A 16,432-nucleotide genomic window follows, 5' to 3' on the forward strand; every position below is an offset into this window, starting at 1 on the left:
GTAGTAGTAGTATAGTAGTAGTGAGAAGGAGGAAAGTGAGAGAAGAAGAAAAAAAACTTTGAACAGGCACAGCTTTAGTATTGCTCATAGTTTCATGTAACACTTGAGCTGTGCTGTGCTTATTATAAACCATTAAAGACATTAAATAAGTATCACTGGTAAATGAGTGAACAGAAGTACTGTAGCCAATTAGTAAAATAACTTTCTGTAGGTGCCAATATTTATTTATTTATTTATTTATTTATTTTAAAGTAACAGTAGGACATAAACTTAATTAGGCAATATCGCTGTTTTTTGTGATGTTTTACTGAATATTAGCATGGCTCACAGGCACAAGGGTGCAGCCCAAGTGCAGAAGATATCATAGTCGTGCTGATATTTAATACGACAGCACGACCTATGATATTGCTTTTGTAAAACAGTTCTACAAACAGCAATTATAACCAAGGGATTTGTTTGTCTGTTCAAAGTAGTAGTCAAAGTAGTCTAGTGGTTAAAGTAGTTTTAAAATCTTACCAGCATGTAGACCAATGGTGAGGGAAGTAAATTATGGAGGTGGACAGGGCCGTAAGTCTTGCAAGTTTCTCTTCATTTTTCCATTTATTCTGCTTTAAAATATCAGCTAACTTCCAGGTTCCTGAGGTTAAATACCAAATAGAATTAAATGGGAAGCGAGTGCTCTAGGGTGTACAATCCCTTTTTTTCACAAACCAAGTTATGCTGTTGTTTAGAGGGGCAGACAGGGATTTGGGGTTCAGCCTTGTGTTAGAGGTTAGTTAGTTAGCTTTGTAATTCGCGTTGGCCATGAACATAACAGTATGGACAGTTCAGAGGCATTTCAGGACAACTTTACAAAGGAGAACAATTTCAAGATGACAACATTAGCAGATGTATCTTCTTGCTGGAGTGCTTCCTGACTGGTTTTACATGCGGGTTTTGGAAAGCAGCTGATTTGCCCTCTTTTCGTTATTGTGGACTGTACCAACCTCCTTTCCCCTTTGCTGGCAACCGACAGTTAGTGTAATGAATGCTTGTTAGAACACCTGTAAAGCAGAGTGATACATATAGTTAAACATCCCAGTGGCATTGTTCTCTGTTAAAATCATTTGTGGAATGCCACTCGTCTAATCAGTTTACTTAGTTGGAACTAACTTGTGTGTAATTCTGTATAATTAACTCAACATTACTGTAAACAAGATGGGCATGCTATATAATTCCACCAATCTAAGTTCTAATTGAAAGAATACCAAGGTAAATCTGTAGTAGTAATAGAATTATTACATTCAAATGGTATAGAGACTAAAGTAAGGTTTGACTGAACTGAGGTCTGTTAGATAAGTGATAACACAAAAGGATGGTGCGCTTCTTGTTGCATGGTGACAGCCGGCTGCCTGTGTGTCTGAACTAAATCAATAGTTTAGTCTTCGTCTTCTGTTCTTCCACCTCCACTCTTTCCTCATCAGAGCTCTCAAAGGCTCCTGTTGGTTCATCAAACACAGAGGCTCTGCAAAGTTGGAAACATGGGTCTTGGGCAAATATTTGATCAGCCTGTTTTGTGTTTGTTTATCTTTTTTTATTTTTGGTAGAGACAAAGGCATATCAGCTGCTTAAACAATCGGTCACACAAGAGAATCAGTGGCAGAACGCACAGAAGGAGGAGGATGGTTCTGACTTGGAGCAATCGGGTAACTGATCTAGCAGAAGCCCACAGAAATTATTTACACAGTCCGAAGCAGTGATTTCCCACACATTTGGTGATTTGTAGGTTTCCCAGGTGCAGAACTAAACAGTACGACACCCAAAACTATAAAACTAGAACCAGAACCTACCAGTTCTTCCTTCTAACCTAAAAAGAATATTTCTAATATGTGGGAAACACTGCTAAGAATATTTGTTTGTATATTATTTATTTTATGTATGATTGCATACCAAATAGGACTGGAGAAAAAAGAGACTTTTCTGAGATATTGTTTTTGTGGCTATTGCGATTCTTTTTATTTATTTATTTACATTTTCATGGTTTTTGTTTGTCATTACAAACTAAGTGGAAGCAGCTGTTGTCATGTAAAAAATGAATTCATTTTATAAAAAAATATTTAATCAAAAATATAATCTGTAGTTTTTTTTCAAGTAGTATTAAGTATTTTATTTTAAACAGAAATGTTTTTATGTAAACATCTAACTTTTTATGCTATGACTACCTTCTTTGTAACATTAATAGTTTAAAGTTTGCTTGTAACGCACATCATTTTCTTTTTTTCATTTTAAGGTTTATCAGATAATGAAAAAAACAGGAGCAGCAAGCGGCTCATTCAAGACACGCGGTAAGAAACTGTGGGCAGCTGTACAATTACATGGTATTGTATGGATTTTTATAAATCGGGTGACTGTTTGCATCATACATCCTTACACAGCAAGTATTTCATTTGATAATGTATCCGAATCAGAGCTTTAAATTACAGAAAAGGCTGAGTGTAGAATATTTTAACAAATCAATAAATCTAAGTACAATCAGCTATACATTGCTGAGGAGCAGGCTCTCCATGCTGATGCACCTCCTCACTGTAGATATATTACGGCAGGTAATGGGTGGGCTAACATTATGAGGAATATTCGTCTTTGATTCCATGTAATCACTGGGCGCTGTGCTTACACAGGGGCCAGGAGTCTACTGGCCTGGGCTCTCCCTCGGTACTGTTTTTTTTTTATTTTTTTTTTAAGTTTTTTCTTTCCACTTCGAATCTCTCTTTCTCTCTCCCTCCCTGGGTAGCATACACTATTAGCCAGGGGAAGGGCATAATGGCCACACTCGATCACAGCTCTCTGATGGATGCCATGGCCTGCCCAGTGAATGGCTGCATTAATAAACATGAGTCTTCTCCAGGGTGAGATGCTTTCAGATCATAACCCCTCCTCTTCCTCATCCCACATACCCCTCTACAGCTCCAAGTTATAGCACATCCCTCAGAATCTGTTGGGCAAGACACACACACACAGAGAGACCTCATGACGGCTGTTTCTGTGATGAGGTTATAGTGTTTTTGCTTGCTTGGTCTTAGTTGTAAATCAATACGATATGAAGTTGCACTTTAAAGGTAGAAGATTTTCAGTGTTGTGTACTTTTCCAGTGAATGCTTTCATATTTTTTTCTGTTTAAGAATGCCTCTCACCATAGCAATTTCTTGCGCTTTATTGCTTCCACAAGTGCCCTACACTTGAACACTACAAAACATGTGCTCATCTTTCTCTCTCCCTTTCTCTCTCTTTCACTCCACCCAACCCCCCTCCCCCCCCCCAACATACACACACTTATTGCTGTTATTTTGTTACTGAGATGATGAGCAACATCAAAAGACATGCTGGCTGGGCCCAAAGTTGAAAAAAAAATTATGCCTGCCTCTCTGTTGTCTTAACCATAATTACGATGTGGCTGTTAAGCCGACGCTACAGCTGAGGGATTGGAGTTTAAAGCAGGGCTTTGGTGCAAAAAATGCATTTATGGGCCTTTGTGCTGCTCCTCATTATGTGTGGAGCCGATTCATTAAGTAATTGGTTTGCAGTTGTTTACATGAGTATTAAGGCCCCCTATTCAGTAGCCTTTGAGAGATACATTGTGCAAATGTTGCATGTTATGAATGCCCAATGGGAGGCGGGGGGCCAGGCCTATTGGCCAAACATTGCACTCGGCTGAAAGGAGCAGAGAAAAGCGTTGAGCGCTTCTTTGCATAGCAATGACTCGGCCTTAATAAGCTTTCCAGATTAAATGCATGCAGTCCATACAAGATGCAAGAGATACTCTTAACACATTTATATCTGCTCATTTCACTATTATGTCACTGGAGAGAATTGGGGTCTTTCTTATTTATCCCTGCACACATGCTCCCTCTCTCACACTCACTCGCTCAACCTTTGCTGCAAGATACTTTTATACACATGACCAGTGCCATATTAATATTAATGACATAGAAAGCAAACAAATCAGCTACCGTTTATTAAAGATGAGCCATCCTAAATTTTTTGCTGGCATTGCTTTGCGCTCCAGCAAGGATGAAACGCAAAATACAGGATGGTAAAGTAGTCGTACTCCATGTAGACACCTCTTGTTCCCTTCCTTTGTTTAGGGGTGCATGCCACAGCTTCCTCTTCTCTTGCGACTATTGTGTCCTCTTCTGCTGCAGGCATGTGCTGTGACTCTGTAAACCACATCATGGATTATTTAGCCACGTTATTATTTAGCAGCAAACCCCACATGAATGTGTAACAGTGAATGCAGAGAGAGGTAATGTCTTGGAAGTTTCTAAGTTGTTAATTTTCCTTGTTAAAAAGCATGGGACACATGCACTTGCTCGATAATACATTGTCTGTTGCCAACAAAGCAGGAGGTAATTCCTACAAACACTTACAATAGTCTGTCTGGCGTGTGTGTGTGTGAGTGAAAAAGAGTGATGGAGTGAGCGAGAGGGCGAGCAAGCTATTTGTTGCAGCATTTAACTCTATCTGCCACTGGGGGTCACCCTGCTTTTTTGTGACTTAAATTGAATCATAGTAAAAGTCAAATCCATGCCTTTACTTTAGTTCACTTAATCTTATGTTGTTTTAAAATACATTATTTCCTTTTTTTATTCTTTATCCTACTGCTCATTGTGCCTTTTTAATTTAATTTTAACAATTTCCTTTTTTAATTTTTGTGTTCGCGCTTGCCTGACCATTTTATTCATTTAATTACATCAAGACATTATACATATATCAGTGCATAACTTGTGAATTTCACATTTCTAACACGAGGTGATCCCGTGAGCAAATAAAAGGACTTGCAAATTGGCTGCCCCAGTTTTTTATTCATTAAAAAAAATGAAGTCATGCAGTTCTCCTGCTTAGCCAATAGAGAGCAGTCTCATTTAGCCTTATCGAATAAACATGTCTCTTATAGACAGTTGCCTGTAGAGGTCGCTCCTGCTGCTCTTTACTGAGTCATTACCTCATTGTGACACTCCCCATTCCCCCACCCACCTCCTCTGGCCGCAGTGCAGTGCAGAGGTCTAATCAATCCTAAATCAGCCGTGCTGCAGGTCATTGCTGCGATGAGTGTAGGAGGAGGTGAGAATGGCGGCTCTGCCTCATTTTTGCACTCTTACACAAACATTGTTTCAGAGAGCAGGTGCTATTAGCATTTCTGTGTGGGCGGTAGATTTTTTTTTTTTTTTAAAACAGGTAAATAAGCGGAATTTTCCTTAACCACATGGGACTGATTACTGTACATAATAAATGTCAGTTTAGAATGATTCTTGACATGTATATAATACTACACAAATTATTCAGTTCAAGAAATTAATTTGATTAGATCTCCCCCATTTGTTTTCCTTTTCCTATCTTTCTTTTTTTTCTACCTGCATGTCTTCCTTCATGCATTTTGCTTAATCTCTTAGGAGAGAGATTGTTAAGCGACATGAACGATGGATAATAATAAACACAGTAGTTCAGGGACTTTGACCGCATGTTTGTTTCTTTTCAAAAACAATTTCAGAGCAGAAATTCAGAGCTCGTCTCTCAGACCCTTTTATTATGTTTAATCACACAACTATAATGACGTGAGATCACTGTTATTATGAAAATGACTGCCCAGATGCCAAGCATGGAACAGTAGCAGTCTGTTTACATGTAGCACAGTGAATTCTGCGAGTTGTCTGCCTTTTTATTCTCGGTTCAAATTCATAACACCAACCCACACATATATTATGTCCCATATATTAATGTATCAAATGCTTGCATGGAAATGAACTGGGGCACTCTGCATCCAACATTGCAAATATGTCCTAATGCCCAAAACAATGTGAAACCGAGAGGATGAAAAATATAACGCGCACATACACACAAGCACAAACACAAGCAGTGTAGCAGAGGTAAAACAGAGGTTTTCCGTCAAAGTGGTAATTTGCATCATTTTACACATTACATTCACCTCCGTGTATGAGACACAGCCAAACAGTTGCCGGTCCAGTCTTACATATTCAGATTCATTGCCTCAATTAAGTGAACCTCAGCACAAGATGAACTGGCATAAATGTTTATGGAAATGGAATATTAGATTGGAGGGGTCAGTGTCATCCACAGCTCTCTATGGTAATCATGTCTTGAAATCAGCCCCTTCCCTGTCTGAAGAGGAGCATTTGATGGAGCATTCCCATGCCATGCAAGCCATATAAGAAGAATAGCTTGATTTTTTTTTATATATATATATATATATATATATATATATATATATATAATTAAATCGTTTAGGTAATATTTTTGCTTGTTCTAGTTCACAACAAAAACACTGTTGCTGATGTTGTAACAGTTAAAAACAACAAAATACTGCTACATATTTTGCATCATACTTGCAGTCCCCCCACCTCCATGTTAGTGTTCTACACCAGTATATAACATATGATAAAAGAGTAAATTAATTTGTTTTATTTTATTCTATATAGGCTTGCATACAGATATTTATGCTGTGAAACTTTATTTAACAAAAACATAGCAGTCTTTTTCAGGGTTATAAGAAACAATAGTTCACAATTTCTAATTTGCTTATTTCTGCCTGTCATAAGGTTAAATCAGTGCAGTTATTATATGATTACATGATTAATGAGAACATTCAGTATACCATTGTGAGCATCTGCATTTAAAAAGTAATTTTCTTCTTTTTGTTGGCTATTTCTTTTGAGTTTACTAAATTGTAAAAGCAGGATATATTACATAATAAAGCAGGATACACCTTAACTAGTTCATAATCACCATACAGAACATTTCTGATTGAATCTATGTCGTTCTTCATTTATGAAATTTATTGCAGCATGTGGTGGAAAAAAAGCATAAAGGATTTAGTTTGTGTTCTGTTAATTTATTGTTGGATGGCTGCATAGAAATATGCGATTTAAGCTGTTTAGTAAACCAGGTTTATTACTTTTGTGATAGTAACCAGATACTATAAAGTGTTTGAATATAGACATTTAAACAACAACAAAAACAAGACCAACATTGGCAAGAATGAGTGCAGATAATCAAAGGTGTTTAAATAATATGACCGAAACATGAATGCAGATGGAGGCAAATCACACCTCTATTGACGTGAATAGTTCAGGGAATAACCCAGTGTTTCTTTTTTCTTCTTTCCTTATGAAACAAAAAAAGGAAGGAGACGAGTAAACAATATGGGTATATGATAACGCTGAGGACACTGATAAAGATGAAGACGAAGAAGACATTGTTAGGCCCTGAATAGACCCTGTGCTGATGGAAATTGAAGAGGAAGCCTGTATAAAAAGTAGCTCGGGCTCTTGCATATGCATTGCTACAGATCAAAGGCTTGCCAGGGGTCAGTCATTTACATACAGATATCACTGATGCTATGGGAACCCAGCAACCCTCTGCTCAGAACACTTATGAATAAAGAGGGCCTTGACTGGGTCCTTCAGCACAATTAGAAAAGGAGTCAAGGAAGTTTATTTGGCCACTCGGCTTGTTTGAGAACAGCCCTAGCAGGGAAATGGCAACTCTCTGGATTTGGTCTAGTTTACAAAAATAATATTCATATTATTTAATTTTTTTGTATCGAAAAATTTATTTCTATTGTGTTTTGGTCTGTATTTTTTGGTCCATTTGTGTGATTGAAAAAAAAACCTGATGAGTTGTTTTATCCCCATTTTGTCAGACACCTGCTAACATTGCCAAGGTGAATTATGTCTACTTTTACAATTTTTCCCCATATTTTTATATCCTGTATAAAAGAAAATAGTCATGTTGTTTTTTTAGTAGTTCTTGGGATATGATGCCTTTCTTGGGATGCCTTTCCTGACGTACAGTTAAAAGATATATCAGTCATTTTTTATGGCTGCTGTCAAACATTAGTTTATGGTGGTCATCATAAATTGAATATTAAATGATTATGTGGTAATTCAAGTGGTCCATGACTATTGACGGGGTTTTGAGGATGTAGTCCATACATAATGTTTATGTGTCATGAAAATCAAATATATGGCCCAAGTATTGGCTTTTTGACTTGATACACAAGTGTGTATAATTGCATTTACAGTACAGTGTTTAAATATATATATTTAAGCATTTTTTTTTTTTAAAGCCTAATCTATCTCTGTAGGCTTAAGGGCTGTCAGTACCTATGATAATTAGTGGTTTACTGATAAACAGAACCAAGGCAGATAAGTAATAAATTAAAATGATATCAGCTAGACACTTGTGAACATGTAAAAAGTCTCGATTGCTATGATGCATGACTGATGACAACAGGATTTTTGCTGCTATTAAGGTGTTATTTTCTGCTGTTGTTTCTGTTGTTGTTTCATGATGTGAGTGGCAGGATTTTGTACTCAGGATGCTTTGCTTTGAAATCATTAAAGTTCTTTGTTTTGTTAGTTTGGGATTAACTTTTATTAACTTTTTTTTTTTTTTATTGTTTATAGGATTGATTCAAAGGAGAAAACCCAAGCTTTCTCTGCTGTTCAGTCTAAAGGTAAGAGCAAAATGTAGAAGCTACTCGGTGAAGGGGTGGAGTATCTAAATTACAGCATCATGCAGTTACTGTGGAAAAACCATAAGTGTTCTTGCAGATGATCATTCAAGTGTATCACCCCTTATTAGTTATTATTCCACAACTCTGTTTAATTCACAAATCTGACTAGTCAAATGGTGTTAAGTTTAAATAGCAGCATGGCTTTGATATTGGTGCTGGGCTTTTATTAATGCATTACAACAATCCATTTTTTTTTCTGTATTAACATTATTCCCCTGCGACTTTAACAGCACGTCATATAATCATACTACTAATAAACAAATTAAAGCCATGTTATTAAAATGTGAAATGAGAAAAATATTTTTATATAAAAGATACTAACTATTTACAAAAGGAGTATTAGTATCAGTGGTTTGTGTCAGTCAGCATGTTTCCCACCATGGTAGAGTCTTCAGAATGGAGAATTTTGTGCTTTGTCATTATGTAGAAACAAATAAAGTAAACTAAACTGTTAAAAATTAACAGTTGTTTATAGTTGTTATAACACAAGATCCACAAAATTAAATATAACAGTTGATTCAAAATGTGGTTTTCTCTAATATAGGGTGATTCCTTACATTTTTCTGCACATTGAAAACAATTTATATTGTATTAGTGTGTGGAGGCATACACACTGATTGGTCAGATTTTCTGTTTTGTTTAGCAACTCTAAAGGAAATTCAGTCAATAAGACTCTATAAGCACATATTAAATGAACACAGTGCTATGCAAAAATAGAGCACTGCTAAAATTTTCATATAAATTTAATGTAATTAGGTAGATTCACTTAAAGATTTGGGAACAAATGTTTTAATTCAACAGACTATAAAGTACATAAAGATACAATTAAAAAATTGGTTGTTTTCGTAACAACCTGTGCAGCTACCTTATTTCCCCTTTCATCTGTTTTAACCACTCAGCATTCAGCGTCACCAATATATTAATCACTGGCCTGGTTATCTCTTATTATCTTCTGTTGCTCACTGGTTCATGCCTTCTATTAGATTTTTTTATGCTTGAATGATTAATGGGTCACTATGTGGCTTAATGGGGGAAAAAATAAAAACAACATTCCTCTGAAACTTGTCAGGTGCAGGGACTAAATTGAAAAAAGAGCCAAAAATGAGAGAAACAAAAATCATTCAGGAAGCCTTGAGAACTATTCCTCTAGAGCCCATAAAAATAAAAGAATGTCTGGCTCTTAGGAAGCAAAATAAAAAAAATGGTAGCAGTGGCTCAAAACCGCACACTCTATATGTTATTTGTATATAAAAAAATGTTTTTTCGAAACCTAAACCAGACTCTACCATCATTACCACAGTCACTAGTATATACGATATAAAATTCTTATTTCACTCATTATATTTTTTTATACATACTAATTTATTCTATGGCACTAGACACTTATATAAGTTTTGTGTTAACCCTGCATGAGCATGCTGTAACATTTTGAGCAAATACGGAAATGATTACATGATAAAATTATTACACTTTTTTTTTCCAGCTTTTTGGGGCGATTCAGATGACACCAACTCTGACATTGAAATGGCCTTGCGTCCTCGTTCCAACAACACTAATAACACTGATTTTGATGACTTTTATGACTAGACTTTATTTGTACCCAAAAACCATTCCATCACATTAGTTTGTTTTCACCAGACACTATGCTGTAACTGCCTTTTTTTTTTCTAAATAAAAATGAGTCTTTCAGTGTGGAGCATTAGCAGTTCATGAAAACAAGGAAGGGAGACCCACTTTATTGCGGGCAAAGAATGTGGAGAGTGTTCAAAACAGACTGGTATTAACCCTGCTTGAGTCTCTTTAACTGAACAACACTTGGGTCTGGTTAAAATACATTAAACTTAGTTTTTAAAGTGATTCCTTTGCTCAGTGGTGAATATTATGCATTTCAGATCTCAACATGTTGCAAGCATCTCAACAAATTTTAGCATCAGATCTGGAGTGGAATGTTGTGAGTCAACTCCTGTGAAAAGCTGGTACACAATGGCCTCTCTGGATGCTGCTGAAATACCTTTGAACTCACTCAAGTACCTATGGCCCATTTAGAAGGACAAAATGTGCTGCACTCATCTGAATATAGTAACAAATGCTCTCTATATTTGCACTGCCACAAGAACAAAATCGGATGGCTTAATATGACGTGGTATTCCTGTCTGCACTGAATACTTTACCTTGAACTGAAGATGAACTTGCATATGTTTTGAAAGCTTTACAAATAATATTTTACATGATTTAACGATTCAGTTCATAATCTATTCATGATTCTCTCTGCAGGGTTGAAAGCCAGCCTTAATAATTGTAAAAAAAAAATAGTGAACTAAAGAATATATTTTTTTCAATATATATTCAGTTATATCATATATTGTTTATTTGGGCTTCACAGTAACTAAAATGTATATGCTGTGTGTGATGATTTCTAAACTGTTACATATTTCTTGAGCTTTCTTCATTTGTGGATGTCCCTCTTTTTTAAGTGGTGTACCTGTAACTAATCGGATTTAGAAATATACATTTAAAATACACTAGAAATGTTAACGGCTAATTCAACACAGCAGTGTCATATTTGTATAATAGGTGTTTTTATTTTCAGCCAGATAATCAGTGATAATAACTGCAGCCATTTTAATGGACCTAAAATAATAGTACACGCTGAAATTGCCACATATTGATATCCGGAACTGTTTTCCCTACCATCAATATTCCTCGTCACCTGTGACTTGCATCTGCATGAATAGGACTATGTTGCCTGCATTGCAATACGTTTCTGCCTCCAAGTTAATTTGGTCTTGTGTTAATATAATTAGCATACACAAAGGCTTAGAATCCTGTAATAATATAAAAGCACCGGCATTCAGTCCATCAGTAGGATTCCATTAGTCAGTTTTTAGATGACCTTATGATGCTGAACCTGCTAAAGTAGGACTCCACACTCATTAGCAGTAATGGCTGTAGGTAGCCTTGACCCTTGAGTGCTGCACATACCAAAACCTGCATGCATCATTTGGAGTTTGACAAAAAGCTTCCGTCACATAATATCTGAGTTAAGGATCATGTCAACAGACACTTGTGTGCTGAAAGATAGCACTGGGTGAGAGCAACATTGTGCTGATCTCTAAAAACACAATCAGCACTTTTTAATGGACCTTTCCCTCCAAGCAGTTTTGTCTTCATTTGCTATAACCTTCCTTAACTGAATAGCCAGAGACACAATAGTGAATTATGGTTGCGCCAATTAAATCAAATCACTTTTATTATCATAGATGCACAACTGTATATTTTAAGGCCTTAAAGATCTTAAAAACTAGGGTGCACTAGTATGCACCTATTTTCTAATTCATGTCTGTGAAACAAGGTACTTTAAAAACTAGCTTTAAAAACTAGGGTGCACTAGTATGCAGCTATTTCCTAATGCATGTTTGTGAAACAAGGTACTAGATTTGTTTTGTTTAATAATAACAAAAAATTTAATTCCTACCCGCTTCTTCACATATTTTGGGGACATGAGCACTGAAGATTAAGAGAAAAGAGGACATCCATTTATTGTAAGCATCTTTAACAGGAATGTTAAATGGCATGCTAGAACATGCTTTTTTCAGGACTTATCAGCAACTTTATAAGGTATACCTGTTTAACTGTGTAACTCAAATATTTAATCACCAAATTACATGGCAGCAACCCAATGCATGTAGACAACCGGGTGTTGTTCAAACCGAACATCATAATGGAGATGATGGGTGACTTTGAACATGGCATGGTTTTTGGTACCAGACAGGCTCGTGCAAGTATTTCTAAAGCTTCTGATCCTCAACAACCATCTCTGGGGTTTATAGACCATGGTCTGAAAAGGATAAAATATAAAATATATAATTCAAATTTTATTTGTCACATACACAGTCATACACAGTACAATATGCAGTGAAATGCTTTAACAAGCTAGCGACTCTGGCAGGACTCGAACCCGCAACCTTTGAATTAGAAAGGTCCAGTAAGCAGTGTCCTTGGTTAAAATTCCTTGTTGGTCCCAGAGTTCAGGTTTGAACTGCTTGAAAGGCAACAGTAACTCAACATTGGGGTACAACCGAGAACGTCTCTAAAAACACAACACGTCAAACCTTGAAGCAGACAAACTATAGCAGCAGAAGACACACCATCTGCCACTCCTAGAAGCTAAGAACAGGAGACTGTGGATTGCATTGGCTTTGCATTGCATTCGCATTGGCTCACCAAATCTGCACAATAGAAGTTTGGAAAAACATCACCTGGTCTGATTTTTGATTTCTGCTTTGATTTTTGGATGCTAGGTTCAGAATTTGAGGAAACAAACATTGTATCAGTAGTTCAGGTATCTGGTGGTAGTGCAATGGTGTGGAGGATATTTGTTTGGCACTTTGGGCAATTTATTATCAGTTGAACATTTCGATTCCACAGCCTACCTGAGTATTATTGTTGACTAGTGCTGCACAAATAATTGCATAGAAATCAAAATCACAATAAGGACCCGTGCAATTCAGAAACTAATTAAAATGAGGCTGGAAAGTTGCCTTCATGCAGCTACTTTTAGTACCATGATTTACTTTGCTGTGTATGTAAATAAGTGTGAAAACTTAGTTTAATAGTTTAATATGCAATGTGTCAATAATCACATTGTACATTTTGTATCAAACCACGTGCAACCCTGTTGTTGACCACGTCCATCCTTTTACAACCACAGGATAACGTACAATGAGCTAAAACATCTCAGACTGGTTTCTTTAACATGAGAATGAAGAATGAGTTCACTGTAGTCAAATGACCTCCACAGTCACGAGATCTAAATTCGGTTTAAAGATCTGTTGAATAAAAGCAATAATGCACTTGTCATTAATATCCTGAAAATTAGCATTGGCACATCACAGCCCTGCCCATACTCAGCATAACTGCACTCTTGCTTGTAAAATGTTGATTAATTGTATCATAAATGCAGCTTACCCAATGTCAACTGTCTCTATCTCTAATGTTTCACTGACACTGTTGTACGATTGAAACATTGTTTATTTTTTAATATAAATTAAAGATTGGGACAGATGGAATGCAGTATGGCATGTGTGTAGTCTAGGTAACTTAACTTGATATGTTATTTATTTCTTTTTCAATTCAAACCTGATAATCCTCATTACATTTGTCAGAACCTCATGCATTGGCAGTGTCATTTATATGGTAAGGTTGTAGAATTTTTCAAGGGTTTATTGCATAATTAATGGTTTCCATTTCCATTAACGAAAAGTGATATACCTTATAGTGTTGCATGCAGAACATTTTTGAGTTTAAACAAAGGACAACTAGTTTTCTAACAGTATATAGACTGTTTAGCTTGGATTGTTATTTTCCTTGTGGCTGAAGTAGTACATTTAAGCGTGCATCTATAATATGTGTATTTTACTTGGGAAGTAAAAGATGTATGTGGTGTATCGTGTACCTTTAATTAGAATTAAGAGCAATGGATCTCAACAGTGGTCCTGGAGGACTTCCTATCCTGCACATGTAAGTATTTTTACGGAAATGCTGTTAATTATCTGATAAGTTAGACCATTTCTGCTGAGAGCTGAAAAAAAAAAATGGATGGTGGTTCCTTCAAGACCATAGTTGGGAACCACTGGTTTAGGGTAAAAACTCTGGTTAGAGTATATATTAGTGAAAAGTCCAATCTATGTACTTTCCATGTTACGCTCCATTAAAATGCAAAAAATACAGTTATGTACCCCAATTTTTGAGAATTTTATTTATAGATATTTTTCCATTTAAAAAAACAACACCACTTTGTTTGGCTCTATAGTGGAATGTAAGCATGTGGTCAAGTTCTGCAAAATAATCAAATATTAAGTCCAGCATTTATGTTTGTAAAAGACTTGACAAAATATACACTGAGGCCAATGAGCTTCAGCTGGGACAAAATTTTAATTCAAATTCGATAGCATCTCTGTTGCATGCACTCCTTTGTGTCCCACTTGCAATAAAAACCAAGCATTTCAGTCTTTAGCAGCAGCAACTCGTACAATGAAAGAAAGGAAGACCCAGATGAAAGCAAGTAGGGAAGTTAAACACTCTCATTAACAATGATATGCCAGCATTGTGCCATTTGCATATTGCATGTTTATGTAATTTATTCTCGCTTGTTGGGCAAGTTGAAGTTTGAAGTGTGTACCTTCCATTCTTCCTCTCTCCACTTTTATTTTTTACTAAGGAATAATGATTTAAAACAAGGTCATTTGATCTTCTGTTTCAATGGGCCTTAATTAAATATTCATTCATGCAGCTATGGTTTCTCTGACAGTGTTTCTGATGGAGTGTAGTGAAGACACAAAAGCACAGCTTTTTGTTATTCAAGTCCTTATGAGGTTTTGGAAGACTCAGACCTATAGACAGTAAAATAGTTCTCTTCGCAAACATATTTCAGACTAAAAAAGTTTGATACATCTGATTATTTGATATGGTGAAGGAATGAATGATTTTGGTTACCCAGGTATTTTGTATCCTTAATGCTCAAAGTTTTTTTTTTTTTTTTTTTAAATAATGTTTACAAGGAAACATACTCAAATAATTCATGAACTACATGTTGTGTAATTATATACCTGTATTGTTAAAACTCTGGCTTTAAAGAAGTAGCACTAGGGTGAAACTGGTGCATAAAGATGGAAGAGTGAAAGGGTGAAGCAAAATAATGAGAATATTTTGGAAAATATTTTAGCCAGTGTAAGTTGTGCACCATCTCAGATCTATCCAAATAGTCACCATCTTAGGTCCAGCCAAATAATCCAGTAAAATATTGAGGAATATTCCTTGATTGCTGGTTTGTTCAGATTCTTCCTCAGACAATAGGCGCATTTGCACATGAATGTGTTATGTAAAAGCGTAGTGAGGGTGGAGGAAGGACACATGTTCCATGTTCTCTGTGAGCAACGCAGTCTACTCTGTACTGTGTCCAGATGAGACTCAAAGGACATGTTGTGAGCATAGATTAAATACACATGCTGAATATAGACATGATTGGGACTTTCTGACCTAGAGAAATACACAACCACCTGTAGTTCTATATTCTAATGTAATCATGTTTAGCATATAGGTTAATTTATTGTTTCATAAATTGTAACAGGTATGCAGTTCACTTTATTACTGATTTGGGTATCAAATCAGCCAGTCAGTCAGTTGCATAATGCATGATCATACAGATAAAGGTTAAAAGGATTTAATGTTCACATCAAACAGAATAATAGAAAAATGTAATATCAGTGACTTAGACTGTAGCATTATTGTTGATACCACATGGAGAAGTCTAAAATAATTTCCAGAACCTGCTGCTACCCTGGCATTTTTAAACACAACAGTTACACATCAGTGCTAAAAATGGACAAAAAATATAATGAGACGCAGTTCTTCAGGCAGAAGATTTTTGTTAATGGGGACTTAAGAAGAAAATGACACAGGTCAACAGGAAGTCTATATGGTTACAACTCTGTACAACCGTGGTGAACATAAACCATCTCAGAATGCACAACAAACCAAATCTTGAACCAAAGGGCATTTGGTTCCATTCCTATCAGCCAAAAATAGGAATCTGGCATGAGTTGCAATGGACACAGGTTGACCAAAAATGGACACTGAAGATTGACAGTAATATAATATTTGTGAGATTGTCATTATATAATATCACCCCCAAAAAATATGTCTGAATAAGAGCTTTCACTGTTGTACATGTTCTTATTTGCAGTAAGTAAGATAAATTGTGGGTCCAAACAAACTTCATGATTCTTCACTTCACATTGCATAGAGCATGTAAGGCAGCTCCTCACGACACCTCCGGGCCCCAGTGCCTAATGCACAAAATCA

The 16,432-nt window shown here is 36.1% G+C and overlaps 1 protein-coding gene across 5 annotated transcripts in view; it reads left to right on the forward strand.

Annotated features, from left to right (window-relative positions):
• The window catches only part of kiz (kizuna centrosomal protein), a 30,983-nt gene extending 20,273 nt beyond the window's left edge, over positions 1-10,710 (forward strand). For 3 of the 5 annotated variants that reach the window (XM_053510596.1, XM_053510599.1, XM_053510597.1), the window contains 4 exons: positions 1,587-1,685; positions 2,270-2,324; positions 8,460-8,509; positions 10,053-10,263. In XM_053510596.1, coding sequence (XP_053366571.1) covers positions 1,587-1,685; positions 2,270-2,324; positions 8,460-8,509; positions 10,053-10,156 — 308 coding nt within the window. In that variant the 3' untranslated portion in view covers positions 10,157-10,263. Of the gene's footprint in view, positions 1-1,586; positions 1,686-2,269; positions 2,325-8,459; positions 8,510-10,052; positions 10,264-10,461 lie in introns of those variants that run through there. The other 2 variants (XM_053510598.1, XM_053510600.1) reach the window with 2 other exon arrangements.
• The last annotated feature ends 5,722 nt before the right edge of the window (positions 10,711-16,432 follow it).

This window comes from Clarias gariepinus, chromosome 13, assembly GCF_024256425.1.
Source record: "Clarias gariepinus isolate MV-2021 ecotype Netherlands chromosome 13, CGAR_prim_01v2, whole genome shotgun sequence".
In the NCBI taxonomy this organism is placed as follows: Eukaryota; Metazoa; Chordata; class Actinopteri; order Siluriformes; family Clariidae; genus Clarias; species Clarias gariepinus.